This window comes from Bombus bifarius, unplaced genomic scaffold (assembly GCF_011952205.1).
Source record: "Bombus bifarius isolate JDL3187 unplaced genomic scaffold, Bbif_JDL3187 scf7180000007973, whole genome shotgun sequence".
In the NCBI taxonomy this organism is placed as follows: domain Eukaryota; kingdom Metazoa; phylum Arthropoda; class Insecta; order Hymenoptera; family Apidae; genus Bombus; species Bombus bifarius.
The window spans coordinates 6381686-6409484 of NW_022884359.1; the positions used below are offsets into that span (position 1 = coordinate 6381686).

At 32.6% G+C, this 27799-nt stretch overlaps 2 protein-coding genes and 1 long non-coding RNA gene across 5 annotated transcripts; 2 read left to right on the forward strand and 1 right to left on the reverse strand.

Annotated features, from left to right (window-relative positions):
• Positions 1 to 85: 85 nt before the first annotated feature.
• Positions 86 to 18966, reverse strand: LOC117215848 (leukocyte elastase inhibitor). Of its 3 annotated transcripts, none has more exons than XM_033462373.1 (6): positions 18915 to 18966; positions 4595 to 4899; positions 3191 to 3529; positions 2820 to 3076; positions 1843 to 1972; positions 86 to 1665 (listed from the first exon to the last, which is right to left on the reverse strand). In XM_033462373.1, the coding sequence occupies exons 2-6, from the start codon at positions 4895 to 4897 to the stop codon at positions 658 to 660; spliced, it is 2037 nt and encodes a 678-aa protein (XP_033318264.1). In that variant the 5' UTR covers positions 4898 to 4899; positions 18915 to 18966; the 3' UTR covers positions 86 to 657. The 3 variants fall into 3 exon arrangements, with proteins under 3 accessions (XP_033318264.1, XP_033318253.1, XP_033318242.1); XM_033462362.1 differs by lacking the exon at positions 18915 to 18966 and adding an exon at positions 18794 to 18903; XM_033462351.1 differs by lacking the exon at positions 18915 to 18966 and adding an exon at positions 11813 to 12197.
• LOC117215864 lies at positions 16764 to 17948 on the forward strand. Its single transcript, XR_004489226.1, has 3 exons — positions 16764 to 16991; positions 17234 to 17582; positions 17667 to 17948. It is a non-coding gene; the product is annotated as an uncharacterized LOC117215864 (long non-coding RNA).
• Positions 18967 to 19515: 549 nt separating the features above from the next.
• LOC117215840 (DEAD-box ATP-dependent RNA helicase 20-like) lies at positions 19516 to 24577 on the forward strand. Its single transcript, XM_033462340.1, has 4 exons — positions 19516 to 19635; positions 19771 to 19896; positions 21710 to 22157; positions 22781 to 24577. Exons 2-4 carry the CDS (start codon positions 19865 to 19867, stop codon positions 24443 to 24445), a joined length of 2145 nt encoding a protein of 714 aa, XP_033318231.1. The 5' UTR covers positions 19516 to 19635; positions 19771 to 19864; the 3' UTR covers positions 24446 to 24577.
• Positions 24578 to 27799: the final 3222 nt, after the last annotated feature.

The window sequence follows — 27799 nt, forward strand, 5'->3', positions numbered from 1 at the left end:
ATAAATATATATATATATGGCTTTGACAATAATAATGTCAAAACCTTTTTGATATTATTTTTGCTTCAATCAATTATTTCCACAATTGAAAAAAAGAAACGCAGACATTTATTCAATATGATTTCATAAAATCTCTCAATAACTTAATCCTACGCTAACAATATACCATTTAATATAACGTCAAATCGTAGTCGGAGGTAAAATAATATAATATTAAATTCTGAGAAAATACTGTTCCATTACAGGTAGGAAATACAGATATAGCATCTATAAATATAGTTTTAAATTTGATTATTTTCATAATTACGCGTATAACTCTAACCTACGAAGGCGGAGATTCAAGGAAAGAATCGTATAAATAAATAGCGCGTGAATATTTGTATCAACTTGTTGCGTGCAAAGGAAAAACCGTTTCCTTCGGCTAAACCGGTTTCTTTTATCGATCCTTCAAACGAAATTACTCATTCGAGGATGATAATCACCCGCATGACGAGTACTATTCACGAAGAAATGAATTTATGTACGGTCGTTACTGCGAAGATAAACTGTGATACATAATACCAATTGGAAGAAAGAATGTTAGTAATTGTTCAACGTGATTACTTTCTTCGATAGTTGTCTTCATCGTCATATTCTAAGGAAGACTTGTGTTTCAGATTACGTAGTCGGATAATTTGGCGTTGGAACGTTTATCGTGCCCCAGAAGAGCACGAGCTTCGATGGGTCGTGTCTGATGAAGAAGATGAAGGGTCGATTCGCAATGAACCTCTTCTGACTTCCATCACGCTCCAATACAACGCCAGTCACGGCTGCGGCTTCGGTACCTTTTTCTGTGATATCTATTTCTACCTTTTGAAGAACATCTGTAGCGAAGAGATGTGGGTTGACCAGATTTGCGCTATTTCTAAGACTGTCCAGCCCGTATGATGGAAGATTCTGATGTCTCACAAAGTCCAGGAAGTTTTGATCAATTGGTCTGGTTTGCCTTCTATTTCTTCCTGTTTGTTCTTCGAAACGATACTTGTTTTCTTCGAGATTTACAATCTTTGTATTATCGTGATATTCTTTGGATCTGCCCTCCACTGTATACGAGCTCCTATCTTTCTTTCCTTTAACGTCACGAATATCACGAGTCTTTCTGAGGAAAAACCCATTCGCCCATTGTTCCACGTTATAACCACGAACTTTGTCCTCGTATGTAAAGTAATTTCGTTTTACCATACGACCCGTTTGGCCTTGGTTTCTCGATCCTGAGGAAGGATAGAAACGAGAGGGAAAGTATATTTTGTCGTTGTATATTTGATTCTGTGGTCTTTTTTCGTTATCATTCTGTGAAGTAGTTATGGTAGGATTTGATTTCGGCCGTGATTCTGATGGCCTCACGTTCGTCTGGTTTCTGCCATTCATATTGGTTACGGCATTGGGTTGAGATATGAGGCTCAAATCTGCTGTTACTGGATCGAATAAAGACTCGAGACCCAAAGCAGCGAGCGTAGGCCTTAAACTTAGGCTGGTGCTTAACTTCATTCGTGGAAAACCGACGATACATGTTTCGTTCTTTGCATTCTTAATTAAATTCTCGATTATGTCAACTGTTAGTTTGTTCTTGAATTCTCGAAGAGCTTTTGCTCCTGGAGCTGTTGGAAGCAAAACGTACATCGAGAGCTGAAAAGAAATTATGGATTAATTTGATAAGATATGTATGTGTATGTAATAGAAATTTTTAAAGGATCGGATGAATTTTAATTTTAGTCACAGTAGACTGGAATAACTAATTTTGAATTGAAACAAAATAACATTATTTGAAAGCTTATATCTGTTGTGAATTTTTAAAATACTTACTTCGCGACCCTTGTATGGAAAACCAATGATCTTCGCGCCCAATTTCTTGTCTAAGTAGAACGGAAACGTTCCTCCATTGTACATCATGTTGACATTAACTGTCTCGTTTGGCTCAATGAAGAATGGTCTCCTATTTAAACAATCGAATTAATTATATAATGCGCCATAATTGCAACTGATTATTAACCCATTAAGAGTCAAACGGTGAAATAATGTATAAAAGCTTACATTATTAAAATACTTAAATGAAATAACTTATATTCTTTTGTTAATGTACAAAAAATGTAATAGAATAACAGGCACTTTACAGAAATCCATTACAACATGAATAGAACAAATATTTTTATAAAATTGAAGGAGCTTAGTAAAAAAAGAAATAGAAACGAAAAGAAATATTACACAAATCCTTGGTTTCTTTTTAATAATTATAATATTAAAAAACAAAATTCAATAATGCTAGTTGATTGAATCAAATTTTTCTTATTAAACCCTTTGAGTATTGAATACTCCCAGCGGAAACAACTCGTGTGGATGAATACTTCTTTTGCTAATGTGAACTATATTGGTTGGCAAGGCGCAACTGAGTTATAATGTATATGTACACCTGTACACTTACAACGTCACCATGGCGGCAACAATGGAATTGTTAATTCCTCTTATAACGTCGCCACGGCGGTGACAACGGAGTGAAAAGGGGTATTATTCATATTCACATACAGAAGATAAATAAACTTGCATTTTTTTGTTTATGTCGTTGCTAAGAAATGCACATGTATCATCTCATACACTAGTAAAAGAATCTCAAGCGCGGGAGAGGTCGAAAAAGTTGATAAACGCATATATGCGTCCTTAGTCCACACAAATAGCTTCTGCTAGACGCATAGATTCGTTCATAGCGCTCAAAGAAAAGAGATTACAATGGTCTATGTTCTCTATATAAAACCTACATAAACTTCCTTCATAAAGGAAAATGATACCTTTTCGTAGCTCCATCCAAAAAGTATTGGTCCCATTCTCCATTAAAGTAGAGCGCTGATAAAAGAATCATTGCTGTTCCTGGCCCCGGCGCGTGGTTTAGAATACTTGTAATTTTGCCTTTCGTCTTCTGTCGCACCCACATGTTTATCATCTCCTCTGCCCCTTTTCCATTTCTAGCAAAATCCACGTTGAATATATCGGTTTGATAAATCTCTTTGCTAAGTAACTTGAATTGCGGCAGTATTGGAAATCCATCCTAAACCACAACCATTAAAATTATAATTAAATACACGTTCGTTTTACTTCAAATGAAATCCAATTCCTTTTTCATTTTTCTAAAGTTTAATTCGCTCGTGAAAGGAAATTTTACCTGCACGTATGCCGCTGTGGCGAAATTCAATTGCGGTAGAAGTATCCCAGCAGATTCTTTACTTTGAAGTTGAGACAAAAGCACACCAAACATCTGGTGAACAACCTCAGAATTTTGTGAGATATCAATCCCGGCCTCTAATCCAAGAACCTTGGACGCTTCATCGAAAGTCCTACCCGCAGAACCTGCAAGAACGATTGCCAATATTGCGGCAAGGCTAGTTGGCGACAAAACTATATTGTCCCGTTGCTCGATCAAGGATACGCCTCGAGTTCTGTGAATCTCTTGTTCTACGTCCAGACCGAATTTCAGTACTCCATTAGCGATGATATTGTTCACCTGTAACATAGTAACAAACACGTTATTATCCACTTCCAATAGTACATGTTCGTATATTCTATTGATGGAAGATTTTCTTAATTTTCTCAATAAATATCTTTTACGAGAGCTTCCGCTGATTTGAAAAAGAAACGTGCTCGTTTAATTGAGATAAACGTAAACTGTTTACGCGTCATCAGCGATTGCAAAGAAAAATGTGCAGTCAGAGTTAAACAACACTTGTAAACTTTTTCGACCCCAGTATGTATTCTATTGTGTAACGCGCTGTAAGCTATAAGATTGTGGCGATTTACACAAATTCAAAAACACTTCAAGACCTTTATTCAACGCATAATTACATTTTACGCTGGTAAAATACGAAAAAAGTGAAAACCCGCAAATTACCATCAAGGTATCATTAATCTATCCGTATGAAACTTCAAGATCACTGTTCAACTGTTAACGTTTACCGGGCAACTTGCATCACTGATGCTACCTTTTATTCTCATCATGAATTTCTCAAGAGTATTTCACAATTTCATAAGTTACACACTTCTACTACTTTTCGTGACTCATGCGATAATGAATTGAATCGTAATCACCCAAAGCTTCTATCAAAACCTTTCACTGTATACCTTCTTAATTCTCTTGCATTATTTGTTTTTTTTTTTTAGATTAAATTCTATTTTTTTGTCGTTGGAAAATTTCTTAGCGCGTTCACGATGCAGAACGAAAACGTACTTAATCTTTATACGTTAAGACGCTAAACAGAATTTCGTATATTTCCATCCATTAAACAATATTTCAAGCTCACAGCAGAAAAACGTGATAAGTACTTTTTGGCTGATTCTATGATATTTTGAAGCTACTTTAGACTTAAAAAGGATTAATACACAGCGTGAATAATAGTCTTAAACGTACAGTGGCTACAAAAAAAATTGCCACGTATCCTTATTTTCCAAAAAGCACATATACATATGTATAGTACATATAACTAGATATGTATCATTCATATGAATAAAGAAAAAATTACACTTAACCGGGTACAGTCTAAGTACTTATTTTAACAAGTGTTTTTATGCTTACATGATCGCCCCAGTCTTGCAACGTGTTTTCGGTAACAGCCGGATAGGCCGTAGTTGGATATGATGCTTTTGTTCTTCGCGGTGCACCGAGTCCAAGTATTGGCGGTGAAGTTCGTGGTAATTGTGAATTTACTTGATAGGAATTGATTGTGCTCTTCACAGAATCTTGTGACCGTACATTTTGAGGGATATTTGGAAAAATGGACGAAGGAACGGTTGTAGACGCGAGCAATTTATCGTCTGGATAGATTAGTTGACCAAAGCAAGTGGCCGTGAGACACAGGAATATAAGCGCAGTCTTCATTTCTGCAAAAAAAAAAAAAAACAGATAATGGTAATTAGACATATTTTTGTGATATGTGCGTAATTATTTTTGCAGTTAAAATTGTAAGGTAAAGTATTAGAAACAGGTGCTTTGTGAAGGATTCGAATATTTTAATAGTATCGAAATATGAAAATTGAAATTTGTTATGAACAAAATTGTTAAAGTTAGTCAATGGAAAATATTATACGTAAATGACTGAGCACTCTAGTATACGAATATCAGCAAAATACGATGACACATAAATGACTGAAGACACTAACATTCCAATGTTATTATTAAAATAATGTGAATGCCCATAAATATCTGCACTCTAGTTATAGTTTCAAAGTTTTTTCTTTGTAAACTACCCTCCAATATACCAGAGGAGAGCGGTGATGTTTTAAAAACCGGTTTTAGAATTTTACCGTTGTTAACCAGTCGAGTGCAGGTATAAATATAATATGCTTTTAGTCGTCATCTTTTTCACGAATTGTAAATTCCGCAATCAACGTCGAATCATTAGTGCGATAAATGAGATGAAATAGGAATTTAAGCTTCGAAAAACTCAACGAGGATAAATACTTAATGGATGACTAGCTTATTTCGATTCTTCGCGTATTTTTGTCTGTGACCGCGACAAATTTAATTTTGGACCGAAGAATATACATATTTAAAATCCATTAAAAAAGAATTTAAAGAATACTGATCAGAGAAAAATGAGAATTAAATTAAATTAAATAGGAGGATTGATGGGGGAAAAATATTGATAAAACAAGTCCTCGACGAAAAGTATAAGAACATTCGAAACAGTAGCTTCTGATTCATAAATATTCATTTTCTCTGTATATTCGTAAAACTTATGATATTCATGCACTCTTTTTTTCTTTTTCTCTTTCTTTTTTCTTATACGTGAAATTATAAATATGTGCAGTAACGTAAACAACGTTTACGGAATCGCACAACTCTATTTGCATACTACACTTAACCCATCTGCTTTTAAAAGCGAAATTCCTTGAATTTAAGAATGCAGGGCTTCTTCATTCTTTCTACATATTTGTTAGGAAAGGAAAAAGGATGCTGAAGGAGAAAAGAAGAAGCAGAGAGGTATTATTTTTAACAAATACATTCATTTATAACGAAAAGTAATAGCAAATGAAAAGGAAGTAGCTCAATCGTTATCAATTAATTGTTTTGCTGTAATGATATGCTACAACTGATTTAAACGTTTCGTTATCATTTCACCAAGATACATATGGTCATTTCAATTTCCTATTTGCATATGTTACTAACTAATAGTACTAACTATTTATATAAACACTGTAAATAAATTAGATTGAAAATATGGAAATATTAGCGTTAGTTTGTTAAAAGATATTGAAAAGTAGCTTCTAATTAACAGGTATTTTATCCTAAAAATTATTTTACCAAAAAAACTCTTTTTTCACAAATTCATATAAAAACAATAAAATTTATTTTCAACAAAAATTCCTGTTAAAAGTATTTTTTTTCAAATATTGAATTCATCGAAATTCTATATCTCTTTCGTTAACGACACAATTATGCAAAAAGAAAATATATTTAAGAACCTATTTTAAGACCAACTCAGAAAAATTTAACTTACCGATTTATTAGAATATCAATGTCAGTACGATTCCCATCTTATCTATTACCAAATCGAAAAATTAACGAACAGGATGAAAATTTATTAATAATTTTCTTTACATGCGATATTTGCTCTACCCTAACTTGTTCAACATCAATCATTAATTTTCAAGACGTAGCAATAATTACGATACAACAACATCACTATCCATTATCATCATTAAGCGATTAAGAAAGCAACGACGCTAATTTTGGTATTATTTAACAGATACGTCGTTCCTCCACTGGCGAGAGAATAACGAAAATACTAATGTATTGTTACACGCAGATAGCGTTAGGTATCGATCTGTCTGCGGGTATTTCACGACACTATAAAATGCTTTTGCTCGCGTCATTGAAGATTAGAGTTGACATTATCGTGGTAGCGAGCATCCAGTGGGAAAACCCACATCAAACGTTATCCTTAGTCGGCTGCGAGATGAACGATGATGCATGACCGAGACACATAAGTTCAACTGTACATTTTAAGTGAATGAAACGTATAAACGTGCACGAATATGCGTCGTAAAATTGTATTAACGGCCAGGTGCACTTTTACGGATCGATGAAGATTGTTTCAGTGTTGTTTGAAAGAAACGTAAAAGGTAAATGTACTCAGCTGCTTACGAGATTTGATATTGGATGAGATAGTTAAAAGACATTGTTGAGATGTTTTGTAATTGTAGGAAGAACGTGGTTTATCCGTTTAATTCGCTTTTGGAAGGAAGGAGAAATGTTTCGTAATGCACGATAACTGAGATAGTTTATAATTTAATATTAGAAGTAGTGGAATAGTCGAAAGACCTAACTTGCAGATTTATAGAAATTTTTGTGATTACACGAGTACGTAATTGTAGTAAAAATTTAATAGATTTCGAGGAATTTGTGTTTTCGAAAATTTAAATAACCTTTTGTAGAATATATGAATAAAAGCTTGTTTTTCTTCTGGTAATATATATTTTATCAAAAAGCCAGAAGTTTCGTATTTCTGATATTTTCAGAATTTTTTTCCAGTTGAAACTATGCATGGAGATTCTATTTTCAGAAATACAATTTTCGCCTGGTCCAATTCTATATATCTCTAGTATAATTATCTGCAGTTTCAAAACAATAGAAACCCAAAAGAAAGGTAACGCGGGATTATACCACGCGCCTGACCTTTTAAGAATCTCCTTTCCAATCAAAATGCTTGTTGCGAATTCTACTTTCAGAATTGAAAAATTCCGCTTGTTGTAACTCCTATATATAATTTCATACAAAATAAGAACAATGGAAGCTCAAAAGGAAACTGACTATCTAAATCCCCAGAATTCATCAATTAATATAATCGAACAGTAAGAGAAATATCGAAGAATTCACCTTTATCTCTAAAAATTTTCTTAACCTTCGGTACAAATTGTCTTCTTGGAAGCAGGTGACTATCTCAAAATTGCATCAATGACTAAGTCTACCATTCCTTGAAAGTTCGATTTTCCAATTATCTCTTTCTCTATTTTATTGCCATGTATAGTCATGACAAGCGCATCTCCAATAAACTAGTCATTCGAGTGTAGGAATTTTATGCCTATCACGAACTCGATGACCCTCTATAATTATCCATCTTCGTTGAAGATCCGTGTCTGAAAGGATCAATGCTGATCACTGATAGAAGAAGATTTAACAGGATTCAAGTGTTATCCTTGATAAAGTGTAGGACAACGAGGCATAGAGAGAGAACGAATATGAAGATGAAGAACTTAATATCATCGTAATTCATTAAGCGTCAAAGTTTATATATCCTTGTGTGAAGACCTTATCATCTGCTGATTCCGAATGTAATACGCTCGACCATAATTCTTCAATTTTTAGTTACGCGTCGATGCAATCGATAAGTATTATGAGTAATAAAACATGAATTATGAAACTGAAAGAAAAAGAGAGAAAAGATGTTCAAGAGTGAGTTATACTTAAGAATGTATTCAATCATTGAGAAGTCAAATTAGTTGTTTCTACGTGCATTTTGATAATTCTTTGATTTTAATATCACATCGTACGTTTTATTTATTACTCTGACTATTCAGAAACCTAAGCGGTTAATTTTAGTGGTTATTTAGTCTGAGTCTTAAATGGCTCAATAAAATTGCAGAATGAAGTATACTGGCTAGAACTTTACCAAATTATGTCATCTAGTGTTCTATGACGGACCTGAACTACAAGATACAAAGAATAGTTATTAATAAAGAAGACAGATGATATAATGTATCTACTATTTGATGGTGAAGCTATGACGTGTTATTTGCCCTTTTCAATGTGTATTAAATCGTGTATCTTTCTTATTATGTATGATGGATACTCACTTATGCGAGGTGTATTGAATTTCAGGACTTTTAAATATTAACAACTGAAAAATAAAACCTTAAATACACTATACAACCTAGTTATAGAAAAACAAAACTACAATAAACTACAATGAATGAAAAATGAATTTCTTTGTTATACAAAGATTCAGCTTTGACTCAAATAGCTTCTAGGCAAAATGTAAACAGTGAATTTGTAAACAGACAAATTTTATGTCAATATTAGAAGATAGTAGACAGAGGATTATAACTGGTAATGTGATGAAAATAAATAGATGTATATAACTATACATCTTAGTAAAGGTCAGGAATAATTCTGTCAAAAATTGTTCATGCACACTTTCAATAACTGCAAAAATGTGAAGTTTAAGACCCGTTATTTCGAAAGGCACGGTAGTTTTATTATTCACAGATACTATCTTGCACGACAATTTCTCAATCAATAATATAATTTAAACTAGAAGTTGTATATTATAAATTCCTGTTTTACAATTTCGTAATCTTTTGTCGCATAATATCATCAAATAATTTATACAATGTAAAATTTATTTTCAAAACTTTCTTATTTTCTTTCATCGTCAAACTTATTATTGCTAATCAAAGATATTTATTACCAATGGTAACTTGTAACTGATAATCTGTAAAATTTCACCAATCATGATGGATGAATTGTGCAAGAGAACCTGAGGTTAATATATTACTTTACTGCTTTATAAATATTATAATTTGTTGCTATATTAATTAATCATTGTATCAAACTAGTATGTTTATAATATTATATTATATTATATTATATTATATTATATTGCATTTTTATATCATTAATATATTGCTTTAGTGCGTAAATATTTTAGCCAAAGGAGAATGTGTCATACTTCTGTGAATCACTGTAGCTGGAAATTTGGCGACGACCGGATGATCATTATTCGACGTAGTGAAATAATCATTGTTTGGGAACAATAAACAGCAAAATTGTTCCAAATCATATACGTATATCGTCGTTCCAATCGTGATATCCTTTGAATTACTTTCTGTTAAAAACGGAATCAAACGGTCGAGCGATTGTGCGTTCAGCTACAGGATACTGCAATTGTTGGCGACACAATCACGTGGATATCTGCTCCTTGTGAAATTGATTCCGCAAATAATATTTGGATTTTTCACATTCCCGGAAACTCCGCGGAATTTGCCTCCATCGGTTAGAATTCGCATGGTCTGACCAAACGCGACGATTTATCATTGCTACCATTATTTCTCTGTTTATTTGCTACTATCGCTCGTTTATCGCTACTTGTCGTTACTATCGCTAGTACTATGCCTCTTTAAAACTGCTTCACCGATTAGTTATTATACATTCGAGATTGCCTTTATTTGACGCAAAACGTAAATTATTAAATCATTGAATGTAACTGTGTCCTTTTGGAGAAAAAAAATTTGAATGGAAGAAGAATCCCAAATAAGTATTATTTCTTTTCTAAACGATGAAACGTATATCGTATTCGACGTAGAAAAAAATTCTTTAATGCATTAATTGCAATGATTTCTAAGCTGTCTCCTTTTTAATCAAAAATTGTCCTCCAGAATTCATCCGAACTTTCCAGATAATCTCATGTGCCTTCAAAATTTATATTCCCATAAAAATTTCCCGAATAATCACGAAAGTACTCCGAACTTCCATAAAACTTCCATTATAATCATGTAATCATGAAAGGAGCATTTATAACTTATTTCAGTTATTATTCAATTCCTCTTTCTCAAAATTCGTTGAAACATTCAAAATACCTGCACGTGTTACTTGAACTGTTCTATACCTAAACTATATTATCATCGAATTCTACTTTCCGAAAAATCGCCAAAATACTCGAATATCCTTTCACGTGTATGCAGAACTTAATAATCCCAAATTTTCAAAAGTCTTCTATAATTATTATCATAGAAATGTTTTATTAGCACTTAATTCTACCTTCTTAAAATTCATCAAAATGTCCAATATAATCCCATTCTATCAAAAAGCTTCTATGAATGATTCAACTTGCAATGAATATCTTTAGTCAAACGTCATATCTTAAAAAGAAAGGTATAAATATTCATGAATTTTTATTTACATACGATAGCTTTCTCTTCGAGATTAACCTCTAGTAATATCTTAACCTCTCTGCGATCTTGTATTTACAAAGTCATCTATAGATGTTTGAGCATTCTCTTTGAAATTATATTACGAATATATAAAATATATTCCTACTTTTCTCAAATGAAACTTTTTAATTCAGTCTCCCCTTTTAGTTTCAATCGAATCGATATTTGAGACATCGATAAAAACAATTGTCAATATTTATTAGTATAAATAAAAAAAGTAATATATCAAAGATGAACGAAACCTGATAGTGCGAAAACACCTGAATTAGCTGATTAAACTTTGTATAGATTTTATGAAGCATCGGCTGTTGATTATAGATAGATATGAAATTTGAGTAATGGCAATATATTCCTTGTTTCAATTTAAATGTAGCAAAGTATTTGATTCCAAATTCCAGATATAGCATAATGTAAAAAATAGAACAATAGAGAAATATTGCTCTATCAATATTCCTCTGTCTAGATTATAGATTTTTGTGCATTTATGAGAAACTTGAAGATGAAGACAATTAAAATACGTTAAATATATAAGATATAGTAGTCGTTCTAATATCCAATAGGTGAAACAAATCGTTGCTAAAGTTTTACTTCCTTATAGTTTGCGTTTACAAAATTACAAGTTTACATAAAGATTTGCAGTCTAGGCATAACTTTGAAAATATAACAAAAACCTCAATGCTTTGATAGAATTACGCCAGGTATCAGAATATGTGACACAAGCTCCGCATTCTGATCACTGAATCCCTCGACCTCCTTCAACTATCTTTATACAGAACACTCTGAATCTTGTCCTGTTACATACCTTTTCAAATGTCTTCAGAGTATCTTCTTCCAAATGTCGCGTCTCTTTCTCTTGCAGCTTCCAGTGGATCACCGTGCGCTCTTTTCACTGATAAATTAAATCGTCGAGGCCAATTTACTTGTCGTAGTATCGTGAAAGACAGTGAAACGAGATAATGGATAAAGAATGGTGAAGAAAATGAAAATGTCACGTGCGTTTAATAAAAAGTCGAAGGTCTTCTGCATGCGTGTCTTTGTCGGTTGAATGAAACACAGTACTCGTCTTATTCATAGATCGACAGCCACGAGACGACTGAGTTTCTACGGTCTCCGTTGCGCTTTATTGTATTTACCGGTTTCGTCTCTGCCACTTCCCCTTGCCGTACGCGGTGCTTCCTACAGTTTGTATATACGAAAGAGGGGATGTCACTGTACATCATTTCTAGAGACCGGATCGAACAACTTGGCGCTGGGGTCAGCCTATGAAAAACTAATATTGTTAAATATTGTTGACCCACAGATTTCCTAGATAAATGACTGTTTCACAATCAAAAATTTATATATATCACGTTTTGAAAGCAGCTTCCGTGACGAGACAGAGTCAACGGTGCTATATCTTTTTCTTGAAATCAGAGGCATTGGTGGACATATGGTGTGCGATTGTAAATATTATACGAGCACATAAGAAGTGCACTTTTTTACGCACTTATAGGGAAATACACAAAATGGGCATTACATGGAAAAATGTATCGATTATCTAAAGTAGAGTATGCTTTAACAAATAGATGAAACTAATCTTTGCTACGGTTTATTAATATAATAATTTATAATATTAATAAATCTTTGCCCTTGTATTTCTTTTTTGTGAATAGGCCGAGAGTCAATAATTTTGTATGTTTTCATAAACTTAAAAGACCTACCGAATGCGATTGAAAATAAATCATATTTAGTTGCATTTATATAAATGCGGAATTTGCATAAATATTCGCAATGTATTGATGACTTATGTAACAAAATAAAATAAATAGAGAACGTAGAATAAAATCTTTTCATTTAGACCTTGGTTTTCGAGAGAATCGATTTTGGTATCCTTGATAAAATTTTTCTTTGTGCTTTGTTGAATTTGTACTTTGTTGAATCTAACAATCTAATTATTTATAAAAGTCGCGTAGGCATTCTAAATATAGAAACAATGGTGTTACTGTACCGTATTGTATGCATATAATTACGTATATAAGTGTATGCGTACTATTGTATACGCAGCTAATTTTCAAAGTCTGTTTTTGCATAAGAAATCATCTGCCCGCTCCACAAACCTTCAAAAATCAATTTTCTTAAAATCTAGATAAGTTTTAGATGAAAAAAACTTTATTCTACATTTTTGGTGAAATGATTTCCCGTTTTTTCTATAAATTTCATTTCACTTACAAATGCATACTTACGTTAGCAGATTTTCAATATCAATTTGAAAGACAAACTCCAATTTTTTTTTTATTTCAATTCTGCATATTTTGGATCCACTTCTTATTATACAACACTTGATCCGAGCAATGATTGGCTTATGACGATTCAAATTTTCTTTTGTTTATTGACTGTGGTAAATTCTTATTATTTCTTTTTTATTGTTTTCGGCAGGTCGTTCATTTCTTGAGTTAGCTCTTTTTCGTAATTCTTAATGTATTGCATATGTATTGTATTTTCTATCTTTTATTTATTTTTGGATAAGGTAGCGTTTATACAAGACTTTACTTTGAGCCATATCTTGAGCATTTAGGAAGCAGGGGCGTTAAATTTGGCGTAAGTCAATATTACATAAAGGTTATTTGAAGTAATAAATGCTTATGATAATTGGATTGGTTTGCTTGTTTCCCAAGAAGTAAAGAATACCTAGATTAATTGCCAATTATTTAACAAAAATTTATTCAACACACGCAAGCTATTTTCTGAGAAAGTTTGTTACATTTTACATTTTTCTGTAATGTTATACATGTTGTTATTTATTTTATGCATATTATTTTTCTGTTATATATAGCCGTGATATTTCGTGTTAGCGATGATAAGCTATAATCGTTCTGCGCATTACACGGATTAAAAGAGATTAATTTTATTCCGACAGAAAAACCCACAGAGGAACACTGTGAGGTCTTAGACGAAAATGTTTATAGTAAGGTTATACAGATGGACATTCGAATAGAATATTCCAACTTCCAATAAAACCCAGAAACTGTTTTAATCAAGTTTTACGAAGTGTAATTTAGGAGTATTACATTGACATGTATAAATATCTATTTGTATGTGACAATACAGATTGCCGAATTTTCTGAACTGAACCTTTCAGAAAAACCTAATCCCTGGCGTCAGTTCAGGTATCGCCCTGTCCTTGCCAAAAGAAGGTGCGCCAAGGGCATATAATAGAGTTGTCGTAACACTCAGGATGCTGATAATTGAAAAATTAACATTTTCAAGGTATCAGCGTGCATTTAAAGCATGTGTGGCAAATCTTCGATAGTCGGAGAAAAACATTCATCGGACATTTTTCAACATTTCGATAGATATCATGCAATAGCAAAAACAAACAAACCAATCAAACACTATCACACATTCAAACTCCAGGGCGTTATCTCCACTGAAACAACAACGACGAAATTTTTGTAGCCGCTTTATATTTCTTGGAAAATTCACCATTTGTTATCGAATGTTTCTCCAAACTTCTTCGTGTTCATATATTTTCTTTTATATTTAATATAAATATAAATATATATATTTCCAAATAGGGAAATCCTCAATTTATTTATCTTTAATGGGTAATGACATTACACAATTTTTAATAATCTGCCAAATATGAATTAACTTCATGCGTCATATATCAATGGATTTCTCAACAAAAATGTGCGATAAAGGGGAAGCCACAAACGCCCATTATTATTATTATTATTATTAGTAACATAATTAATAAGAATATCGCATAGCTTTTAATGTTTTCGTAGAACATCAACTAATTTTGTGGTTTAACTGTGTATTTAACTTCTCCACGTAACTGACAATAAGGGTCGAATTGTAAACATCTAAATTATATTTCTAAGTTATTACATACATAAATGACTATATTAATGATTTTCAGAATAACAATTAATTCGCAGTGAGGATTGAGTCGTAAATGCTTAAAAAGAAATTCAATCGTATTATGTATATCTCGTTACAATATCTTAATCTTTTGTAATAATAGCGCTACACACTTTTTGGTAATCTTTGGTACATAAATTAATTTTATTAAAGAATTTTTCTAATGAATGATATTTGGCAAATTGTATAACTCAATTTCCTAAAAAATGAAGCATTCGATCCAATTTTATTATTTTTTATTTTGACACACTGAATTTTCACATTTTAAGTTACTTTTACATTAATAATCTGTCTCTCACCTCTGTATAAACAGACAATTTCGGAATAATAAATACGATTTGTTTGAATAGCTAATACACTTGAAGAAGCATAAGGTAATCGCAGATGTGGGTTTTCCCAAGGGTGAATTTAAAGAAAGGGTTATTGCTGGAATCGTATTTATCATCCTTTTCAATAGTAGCAAATCATTTTCTCGAGAAATAAATACTTAAAGTGTAGAATCATGTCACTTTATACGTACTTATAAATTTTTCTAATATCGATTCAGCAGTGAAAACAAGATATCATGGTTAAACAGTAATACACCCAATAGATATGGCCATACATGAATGAGCTATCTTCTTGGAGAAACTAATTCTGAGATTTTGATTAATACCATGTGCCAATGACGCATTTTGAAAGAAAAGATCTGCCAGAATGACGTTTTTCAGTCGAAAAAATAACCGCGAGCCCGTGTTTCTCAGAGCGTTTGATTTCTTTTATAAATAGAATAATATAAATGGCGAATTGAAGTATTATTATAAGAAAAGATGATATTTTATGAAAAAAAGATAAAGAAGGCTGCAAATAAGACCAAGTTTAATATTTGTTCCATTATTATCGATTTAAAAAAGGTAGCAAGGTCATAAAAGAGCAAATATTATTTCGTCAGCCCCTTTTTGTTTGCAGCAAATAAAAGATATACGATCACTAGAATTGCGTGACCGGTATTAATATCCATACACGAAGGTTATATTTTTAGATAATAAGGTATACATATATATTTCAATTATATTTAAAAAATAGTTTCATATTCCAGGTATTTTTCGTAATATAATATAAAGTATACCATTATATAAATTATATATAGTTTATGCTACAAGTCTTAATATTATATTATAATTTAATTATAAATAACTATAATAAAATATTATATCATAAATTAAATTAAATTTAATTTATTGAACAGAGGTGTGGGTTGCAACTTTTTAAAATTAGAAGGCTTCTAGAACTAAAAAAATGATCTTTATTTACCCTAAAAGTCCTACAGAGACAATATTTTCCGTCATTTGGTGTACTACTATCTTGGAATTTTCTTAAATTTAATTTAATCGTTTTATCAAATTTGACTTTTAAAAAATCTATGATCTAATTAGATTGCCATCCGAAAATTCTTTCATTTGATTAGGATTCTCTTGCGTAATAATTTATCAACTAATACCAGTAATAACTAATATTAATAAAAGTGAATACCTAACAACATGTTTGAAATAATCGCAGATGAACAATGTCATCGTTAATGAAATATTGAAATTCGCAAAGTCTGTAGTCCATTTTTTGTATTTAAAAGAATCTCTTAAATACGTACAAATCTGTAGTCTACTCATAATTTATCAATGTTCTCCTATAAGTACTGCCAAAATTGATAGTAGTTGACAGTTTATGCTCAGAATTAAACGTGAATGAATCTTTTCTGAACAGGTGACTAATTACACGCGATCGGGAAATTCGAACAATCGATGATTACGAGGATCATCGGATCGGAATCACGGGACTTCTTTTATTTTCAATTATGCATACCTATCCCATTAAATAGCGTTACATGATTTTATCCACGCGCCTCGAATTCAGCCGCAACAATCGACAAAACCGATAAGGATCACGAAGCCCGCAGGAAAGATTCTGCTGATAATAAATCGCCATTCATATAAATAGAAAATCGATTAACACCGCGTTTGCCTCTGTAACTGTGTCAGTATCTCTACCGTTAGTCACGCAAATGATTGTTTTCTTTTTCCTCGGGCCAAAGGCAGAATAGGGTGCGTTATTTGAGAATGACATTTTATTCAAATTAAAGCTCATTTAAATACTATTCGATTTTAATCCCTTATTTGATTATTTGCCATTTATTCGTTCTTTCATTCGTTCTTCGAAACTTAGTCATTTTTAACTTCTACATTATTGGTCAATATAGAAAGTTATATTAATACTTATAATGTATTATATAATATACTATACATTGATAATATTCACAATGATATACATAAAAACCTAAATTTAGGTAAACGTCCGTAATCTAAAAATATAACTTCTTTCGAGCGCTGATTGGAAGTCGTGTCACGAAATTTCACAATGCGTGGGACTAATTTGGAAAGTGACGATGCAAATTATGTGAAATCGTATTTGGCTTAGAAGGAACTTATGTACGTAATAAACAGCAAATCGTGAAGTTCTTCGTTTCCATGGAAGCTGTACAGTTTCGAGGAAGAAATTTGCATAGGAAGAAAAAAACATGGAAAATGGTGCACTCTTGCGTATACTACGAAATATTATACGATAACAGAGCGTTACACAACATAAAAGGAAAATCGTGTTTATACGAAAAAGGCAATCGACATATGCAAATATACGTACGTCAAGCAAGGACTGGATACAATTTCATTTGTGTTTAGTTTTAAAGAAGAGCTTGGGAATACCGAGTTTTATTATTACAGCGCTTGGACAATGGTGATTAATCATGCTTCATAGTCGATGGGAACGATTCATTATTGAAGCAGATTTCCAATCATATCGACCAAGATGGGATATTTTTAAAAGATTATTTTATTTTTATTCCGGATCACGCTAGTGGATTTCGATGATTTATTCATTAAACACAGGCGACTGGTCATAGAAGAATACCGTGGACAATAGTTGGATTGTTGAAATTTTTGTTGTAACCTTGACTATGTAACGGTATAGAATATATCTAAGTAAATATATGTAAGTAAATAATATCGTATAGTATATTTATTATAATATTATATTATTCATTTAAATTAATAATATAAATGTTACATATCATGTCTTGTCCTGATTTTTATAAACTTTCTCTGTATATTCATAACAATAATGTACATGTATTTTAGGTATCATATAATATTTTTAATATAACTGAATATTTGTCAAGATAATAGATAGAATTTTACCAGAAATTTAATATCACAGGGTACATATTAGATGCAGAATTCAAATGCCAAGAAAGGTTAGGTCGCATCTAAATTTTTGTTTGTAACATTTACTTGGTCAAAATTGCCTAGCTAAACTGATGAATCAAATCTGATTATACGTGTAAGATATTTTGTGCATAATCTCTATGACATTTTAGATCAGATAATATGTATTCGGATGTATTATATAGTTATTGGAGAAGTATCAATATTTAAATAAGCTGAGAAACTTCTTTGCTTCAGTTAAGGAATATAAATTAAGAAACGATCTTTTATATATATATACATATATGCTGTTTTCATTACAATACATACAAATTCTAAATATGATTAAAAAGAAGATACAGGAAAGGATAGAATAAGAAAATTTTGAAGGTCAAACATTAACCTTTTTCTCTTTAATTATTATGCAAAAGATGCGTTTGGTGACCTCTCTTCTACTAAACATATGCACGAGAACCTGTTGTTTTATGATCTGCTTCGATAATATCCCTAACACTTACTCGCTCTACTTGTACTGAAGATGCAAATTTATACGTATAAGTAATTAAGCTACATAGCAGCAACTAGTTTCATACATAGAGGTTAAAAGTATATATGAAGATACAGTACGCCAGTCATATAAAACATACGTTACTATGTTATCGTGTAAGTGGATGCGATATGAGAATGAAAAGAAAACGTACATAGAGGCCCCTTCCATCACTGGCAAATAATGCCGCTCGTTGATCGGTGATACACTTACTTATTTACCTGTAAGGTACGTTCTCTTTTTATAGCTATATCGCCTTTACAGCTCGTTCACGCACACTATCTTTATATCTCTATGGTTTTACACATATGTGTGTATAACAATAAAAGAATTTTTCTGTTTACAATGTTCCATTTTTATCTAAAAAATTCCTGTTTTATATATGATCCAGTCTACTATGACTTCGATTATTAATTTAGTATCATCTCAATTTAATTGTTTTTTATGGGCAAAAATAATATGGAATATAATGTTGAAATTCAATAATTGTACTACGATAAAAGATATATATGTATTATTACAATATGAATTACAATATGAATATCATCCATTGATTATATTATCTTATGAATAAAAAGGTCTTTTTTAACGCTTGCATGAAACTTTTAATTTATTATTACCAAATTTTAATACAATGGAAATCGTTTGACCGTTTTCAACTCAGTTCAATTTTCACTTCACTTTACGTCGTTACTCTCATGAGTACGTCCCTTTAAGTTCGGTAAATATATCACACTGGAATTTATTGATTTGTTCTGTCGCGTTACTATTGGGCAACGTGTTAGCATCACGATTTTACAAAAGAATGAACCAATGAAATGACGTCATTTCTATGTGTGTGTGGAACCTGCATGACGAGAAACGGAAACATTGCCCAGTCGCTCGTTTCCGTCTTCCCAGTGCCTGTCAGCCATTACCGCTCTGCTCGCCGGGTCTTGCAGGGTAAGTTCGCCCGAATATTCTTAGTTTTTTTCATTCGAATACTTTTGTCATTCGGCATGAGATTATTACGAAATAAACATATTCGTTTATATTTTCGTTTTATTAGTCTTCTTGTATAATTATTTTCTATCGCAGGTATAACTGGTACAACTGACATAGTTCCCGAAAAATCGAAGATCGTTCTTACGGGACTGGTAGTGTCAGCAGATTCTTCCGAACTTTTGCCGAAATGTATAACAACAGTTATTCCAATCGTACCAGGTACGTTACGTTAAATTCTGCCTTTTAAACGTACAATATGACAATACCATACGTTGTGAAATGTTGAAACTGGAGAAATTTTTTTTTTGCGACTTGGTGTTCACCATTTTGTTCGTGGATATTCTCGACCGCAGCTTTTGCCGAATCGCTTAATTATGAGTCGAATTAACAATCTCGTATCTTATGAAAATTCATTATTCCGAAACATGGTAGAACGGAATTTGCGTACGTAAAAGATGTATTGTATTATTTTTTAATAAAATTAAATGCGACATAAAAAATAAAATGGCGCTGTCATTATCTAATGGAAAGATACTGACAATGGTAAAATTAAAAAATAAAAATTATATTTGAAATAATATGTATTACCTGATATCCTTGTATCAAGCCACCATCTTATTGATTTTTATATCAGATTGCTATCTTGTTACATATGCTTTATACAATGAAGCACATTAATATTGGCACACTTTTTAAAACAAAATAACATTTTAAGAATTGGACCAAACGACTTGAATTTTTTGGAGAAATAAGGATTAGTTTACTAGATAACGTGCCAAAAAGAATTTTGAAATAGTTGCAATCAGTAGAAATCGCAAAGAAACAAATAAAGTTTGCTTTCTGTAAATTTTTTATGTGATTCTGTAATGAAAATTTAAACAGTACGTTTTGTAGATTCTTCTCAGTTATATACATGTTGAAAATTTCATTGAAATGAGTAATGTTGCTATGAGCGTAAACGGTTAAAGATCGCGATTTTTCACGACTTTCGTTCTATAACTGTAATAAATCTATATTCTTACACCTTTTGGTGTCTATGGCTTGTTTCTGTATCAATCGATTTCGATGAAATTTTTAGCATGTGTATAGCTGAAATAGATCTATAAAACGTATATTTTAAATTTTCATTATAAACTCAGATAAAAGGATTGTAAAAAGCGGCCTTTACTATTTTTTTCGCGGTTTCGATCAGTTGGAACTTGTTCAAAATTTTTGTACATTTCATCTAATAAATTAATCCCTCTAGCTTCCCGAAAATCTGAAATTATATAAAATCTCAGAAAGTTATTATGTTTTAAAGGGTTTTAATTGAGTTTAAGCTGATGCTTACACTATCATATATAAGCCTTTAAACACCTCTAAATTATTAAAAGTATGTGAAGTATGTTTCAAATGAAGCTCTTCAATCTAATTTTTACTTATGATATTATCTCAGCTAGCCATATATAGTTAGTAGATATTGATAAGAATAACAGTTAAAGTGTTTAGTATAAATAAAAAAAGTTGCTTCTATGGAAATACTTCAGTTAAGTGACTTAAGTGTATCTGTTCAATGTTGAGATGTTAAAATGATTGGAATATGTGTTTCCAACCATGTTCTGAAAATTTTTATAGACTTTATATATAGTAACTTATTTGTTAGAGATAAATATGAAACTTGATTAATGAAAGTATATTCCTTTGTCTTAGTGTTCTTTTTAATTTACTTTACTTCACCTTTTTTGTTAAGTTTAGTTTTCTTTTGTAATTTAGCACAACATCTGATCTCAGCTGTAGCAAGATGTAACAATTAACAGCAGAAAAATATTCTTTCACAATAATCTTGAAAATGTAATGAAAATATCAGTATTTTGGTTGGACTGCACCAAATGTCCAAATATTTCTGCACAGTAGTGTATGTTCATTGTATATTTCATGTTAAATATCATTTATTATTCCATATCAATGGTTTATAAACTCATTATGTAGCGAATATACAACATATGTTAAAAGACTGTTAATATCACTTGAAAATGATTTAAAAAAAAATTAGTTACAGACCCAGGGGAAGTAGAGACTCTAGCAATCGTAATGGAGGAGGAACATATTGGAACAGCCAGCAGCAACAGAAAGAGAAGTCACTTAAGAAGCAAGTCCAAAGAAGAACTCCTGGAGATTCATTGAAGAAGCCTATATGGGATCTGGCTAAATTACCAGTGATCACAAAGAATTTATATATTCCACATATCAATGTTTTAAAAAGATCAACCGATGAAGTTACCAAATATCACATTGGTAAAGAAATCACTGTAAAAGGAAACAATACTCCTTCTCCAATTCAAGCGTTCGAAGAAAGTAACTTCCCAGATTACGTGATGGAAGAAATTAGAAAACAGGGCTTTGCTGAACCAACAGCAATTCAGGCACAGGGCTGGCCAATAGCACTTAGTGGACGCGACTTGGTTGGAATTGCTCAGACAGGATCTGGAAAAACTCTAGCTGTATGTATTTTAATATAATTTATTTATATATACAAATTTTTAAAATATTTCAGTCTCAAAAGATAGTAATTATAATAATGTATTTGACATTTCATTGTTTATTGAGTACATAATAATTAGTATAGTATTTGTATTTATGAGATTTATGAGCTGACTGTAATATTCAGTTATATAACACAAGTTAAAATAACTACAAAACTAATAGTTTTTCAATATAAGTAGATTAATAATTTTTTTATGAAAAATCTTGAGTATATTAAAAAATATTTGAATGTAACCGTGAAAAGAAATTGTTGTTTAACATAATGTTTGTCCCTCCAAATCAAACAATTTATTGCTTTCACATTTTTGAGTATTGTAATGTTTCTGGTATTTTTTGATACGTTAAAAGTAACGAATATATCATCTTGTAACAGAGTTAGTGAGATATCCTGTATATATATCAATTAAAATTTTTAATTTGGTACTATAAATCATTAAGGAAATAATACATAAGTATTAAAAAGGAAAGCATAGAACTTTATTTTGTTTAGGATTAAAATACACACCTTCTACAAGGTATTAAGGCAAAATGTTTTTAGTTAGATAAATGTTAAGAGAATTTTGTTGTGGATATTTTTCAGTATATTTTACCAGCAACCGTACACATTAATAATCAACCACGTTTGAACCGGGGAGAGGGGCCGATCGTTTTAATACTTGCCCCAACAAGAGAGTTAGCTCAGCAAATTCAATCCGTTGCTAGGGACTTTGGTTCCTCCTCGTGCATTCGTAACACTTGCATTTTCGGTGGTTCCCCAAAAGGACCTCAAGCTCGCGATTTAGAGCGCGGCGTTGAGATATGTATCGCAACTCCCGGTAGACTGATCGATTTTCTCGAGAAGGGAACCACGAACTTGCGCAGATGCACATATCTTGTATTGGATGAGGCAGATAGAATGTTGGATATGGGATTCGAGCCGCAAATTCGAAAGATCATTGAACAGATTAGACCTGATAGACAGGTATTGATGTGGTCCGCGACATGGCCCAAAGAAGTGCAAGCTTTGGCTGAAGATTTCCTCTCAGATTACATTCAAATTAACATAGGTTCTCTGACATTGGCTGCCAATCACAATATTCGTCAGATCATAGAGATTTGTCAAGAGCACGAGAAAGAAACTAAACTTTCAGGTCTATTGAGAGAAATTGGCAAAGACAGAGGAAGCAAGATGATTATTTTTGTTGAAACGAAAAAGAAAGTGGACGACATCACCAAAGCTATTAAACGAGAAGGTTGGCCAGCTATCTCTATTCATGGTGACAAATCACAACCTGAAAGAGATTACGTGTTATCCGAGTTCAGAAACGGAAAAACAATGATCCTTGTTGCTACCGATGTTGCTGCTCGTGGCTTGGATGTCGAAGACGTAAAGTATGTAATTAATTTTGATTATCCGAACAGTTCTGAGGATTATATTCACAGAATAGGGAGAACCGGACGTTGCCAAAGTGCAGGTACAGCATATGCTTACTTTACGCCTAATAACGCTAGACAAGCGAAGGAACTGATTTCTGTTCTGGAAGAAGCTGGTCAGACGATAAACCCTCAACTGGCAGATTTAGCAAACTCGATAAAACCTGCATATGGCAAGGGCCGCCAACGTTGGAGTCACTCTCGCTCTAATAAGGATAGTAGTTCAACTGGAAGTCCGCGAAACAATAGCAGCCCTATTTCAAACAATTGGCAAGCTCAACATGTTCAAAGTACTCAACATAATAATGGTAACAGTCAAGAGAGGACTGTTGTACGCCAACAAAATGCATACCAGACCAACCGCCAGAATACTTTCCAATCTAATTATCAGCAACACCAACAACAGTCACAGCAGCAACAACACCAACAGCATCAGCAGCAACAACATCAACGACAATCGAATACTTATACCAACAGCTGTCAAACTAGCAATAGTTACCAAGCTGGCTATCAGAATGCAAATATACCTAGATACCATGGAAGAACAGGTGGTTTCCAAAATAATCGTTACCATAATCGCCAGAACGCATACAGCACTAATCAAACAGCTGGAGGACAAAGCGTGTATTCTATGCCACCTCCGTTCATGATGCCATCTGCTGGTGGACACACAGATTCAGGAATGCAGAGCCTTGTAAACAATAAGTTTTTCCAGACAAATCGTCCACCACCGAATACCGGGGCATGCGCATACCAGTCGATGGGATACAGCCAATTCCAAGCTGTGCCGCCGTATACTTATCCTTATCCGCCTACACCGGTACAGCAGTGACGCATTTCAAGGTATAAATCGGTAAGAGTACAGGCTAAGTAAAAAGTCGGATTTTCCTGTTTATATTGGGCCCACTAAATATTACTATTTGTGTAGATGGTTGGGTCTCTTTTGAATATATAAGTACCATAATCTTTCTTCTTTTCTTTGTCATTTATTATTTTTTTTTCTGGAATAGTGCCGGTTAAAACTTATAACGAGAAATAAATTACTTGGGCTTATTTCAAAGAAAGAGAGAACATAGAGATAGTATAGTCGAATAATTTATTGGTGAATATAATAATAATATAATAATTCTTTATTGGTGAATGTAAAAATTGAAGTAATACTGCGAAACGTTCCAAAGAATAAGGAAAAAGAAAAATCGAAAAAATTAATTATTACGAATCAGTAATCCACGAGGCACATTCCAGTCGAATTTTTTGAAGTAGTAGTAGTTATTTAGCAATGATACATTGATATAATTAATACTGGATGTAGAATATGACCAGCAAATATAGGCTTGTAGCTATGGTCATATCCTTAAGAAAAGTAATTAATCTTCTTGCGATAAAACTATGTAAACGTCATTTAATGCTTTCCCGAAATGCACGAAACGTATAGAAGGGGCGTGGGTTAACGTTTTCATATTTGATAATTTATTTATATTTTGCATATATATATATATACGTATGTACAGGCAACGCTCTTCAAAATGTAAGGCCTTTTGCATAAAAATTAAGCCGTACACCCGTTTTTACAAAGCACACGACAAATATAAAGAAACATCGTGTCCTCTGTTCTGTAATGAGACCGGGTGTTTTGTGTCTCTTTGATAATAGAGGGTGAAATGGTTAAATCTCATCAGAATTAAAGAACTTTGATGAACGATAAATCCCAGCATAATTATATAGCGTACAAAAGTGAGTACTTCGAGATCTATCCTGGACACCGGTGTCTTTGGAACAAATTCAAAGTTTGAAACCGGTAACGGGTAAGAGAAAGGAAAACTTGGGCTTTAGGGGACAACTTAAATTAAGCATGTAGTCACAATGGCTGTGTACCTCGGCGCAAAGTTTGATACCTTATTTTTATAATATATATCGAAAGTAATTTGTTGTTAAACCAACGAATGATTATACGAAGATAAAAAAAAGTAAGAGAAACATTGTTGTTTGATGTTTATGCAATTGGCCACTGAGTGGTCTTGTCCTTGCGCGACCGTGTACAATGTATAGGTGCACGCGCCAGGCTGGCCGCGAATCGAATAAAATTTAGTTGTACCTGTTTTTTAGTTCGTGCTCACTGAAATTATTGCTATTTTTTAGGGAATGATTCAAACTATCCGAGAGACATTTTTCTATCGTAACGTTCAAGCTATAAAAAGTAATGCGCTGCCGTGAACGTATGTATATTGAACACAGAAACGCGTGACGAAAGAGTTTTTAACTTATATATATGGTAACGATCCATGTGTTGTATATGTATATCGCTATGGCCATTACGAAGCGACCCTCGAGAAAATTTCATGTGATATATGAAGGATGCTAGAAAAATGAAAATATAAATTCATGCCGTGATAGAAGGCACGAAATCGTTTATCGACAGCGCATAGTGAATTTTTTGCGGGCCTCCAGATTACTCTGTACACGTCACTACTCGAACAAACGAATAGCAAAGAAACTAAAAAAAGAGCCAACAGAGAAGAATGCAAGACTCGAAATATACACTCGAGCAAGGACTCGTTTGCGAACGACATTATTGTGATAATTATACGTAACGCTTTCGTGAAACGGTCTCACAGTTCGTTACTTAATTACGCACAGTAGAAAATGTTGTGAAGCAGTACGTGTGCACAATACCATTTTCCGGTTGATTCACAAAAAACCGCGCGTCACACGCATACTTCAAGCGGATTTTGCTCGATAAAAGAGATTGAGAAAAAAACTCTGTCGATTCGTTTCTAGGTTTCCACGTGGTAGTCTTTATATTCTTCTTTTGCTGAGCCGATAAATCGGATACATTTAAAATGTTGTTTGTGGTGGGGTCGCGAGCAGAAGTTAGGCATTCGCGGTATATTGTTTGTATTTGCCCTTTTGAACATTGTGAATGCTTACGCTCCTACTGTGTTGATCTGACTGCAACACATTGCGTTGTCAGAATGAATAGTGATATAAATAATAGGAAGCGTATGCTACGAGTATTAGACAATTCTGAATACTCATACATTGCGTACGCCCTCTATTAAATCATCTATCGCTTTGAATTTTTCTTTAAATCTATCTTTTCGTCACAATTGGTCAGAAAGATACTAACATTTCTTTTTTTCAGAGATTATAGTTTCGTCGTAAAGTTAGAATATATAGTCTACTCCAAATAGCAGACATTATCTTAGTGCAACTGTACATCTTGGAATTCCATTATATTGCAAGCGATGTGTCTTTCATGCATTTACCAATTACTGAGGCTTTTAGATACACTTTGTGATCTGTGAGAATTTAATAGATGAATTGAAGTTGTGTTTTATTTATTAATATTTCTTTTTCTTTTTCAATCTAGGTTTTTAAACTTTCACTATCTCCTGAGTCAATCGAAGAAGGTAGTTGGGTTGTTGGAGAGCAGAAAGGCTGCTATAAGTTCAAGACACTTGTTCAACCAGATGAGAATTACACTCTGTTCGAGACTGAACAGTCGCTTCCGTAACTCTGGTTTAAAACTTATCAGAATCTTACATTCTCTGAGGACAGCAATATTATAACATGGCTGTTCTCTATTCCAATAGTGTAGACTTCTAAATGTTTCAGAAAGCCTCAGAATTGTAACCCTTTCAGCTGTGCTGCATTTGTTTCCATAAATTAAGATGAGATGAAAGCGAGAATGAAAATCGATGACTGAATGAAATTCGAATATGCATATCTTTTCTACAACCTTTCTTAGAAATTTTTATGTTATACTTGGCTCGAAGTACAAACGAAGTGGACACAGGACAAACACCGAACATTGGGCAGCAAAGGGTTCATATCTTTTACATTTCAATTGACAGTAACGTAAGAAACTTTGTGTTTTTATGTTTCTTCCGAACAAAGCAAACATTTTAGCGAAATGCAGCTTGCATTTTGAAAATTGATAGTGGGTGTACGCGTAGCTCTGTGATATGTAAGATGTAGCATATTTATAGATCTACCTATCGCGCATCACAATTAAAATAAGGAACGTATCTTATCAGTTTTATACATGGTATACAAATCATGTGATCCTAAATGACGTGTACTGCGAGAGCTCGCTGTCTACTTTAAGGGAAGAGAAACGAAAGTTGTTAGGAAAAAACGAAAGATCAGTATTCCTTTTATTCTTTTATTTTTTGCGTTTGCCGTG

Excerpts from the sequence above, each read along its gene's own strand:
- LOC117215840 (XM_033462340.1), top strand. The coding sequence starts at position 19,865 with ATGTATAACAACAGTTATTCCAATCGTACCAG. Across the intron at positions 19,897-21,709 it reads AGTTATTCCAATCGTACCAG|TTACAGACCCAGGGGAAGTA; the intron begins GTACGTTACGTT and ends AAAAAAAATTAG. Across the intron at positions 22,158-22,780 it reads GATCTGGAAAAACTCTAGCT|TATATTTTACCAGCAACCGT; the intron begins GTATGTATTTTA and ends GATATTTTTCAG.
- LOC117215848 (XM_033462373.1), bottom strand. The coding sequence starts at position 4,897 with ATGAAGACTGCGCTTATATTCCTGTGTCTCACGGCCACTTGCTTTGGT. Across the intron at positions 3,530-4,594 it reads TGCAAGACTGGGGCGATCAT|GTGAACAATATCATCGCTAA; the intron begins GTAAGCATAAAA and ends ACTATGTTACAG. Across the intron at positions 3,077-3,190 it reads CCACAGCGGCATACGTGCAG|GATGGATTTCCAATACTGCC; the intron begins GTAAAATTTCCT and ends GTTGTGGTTTAG.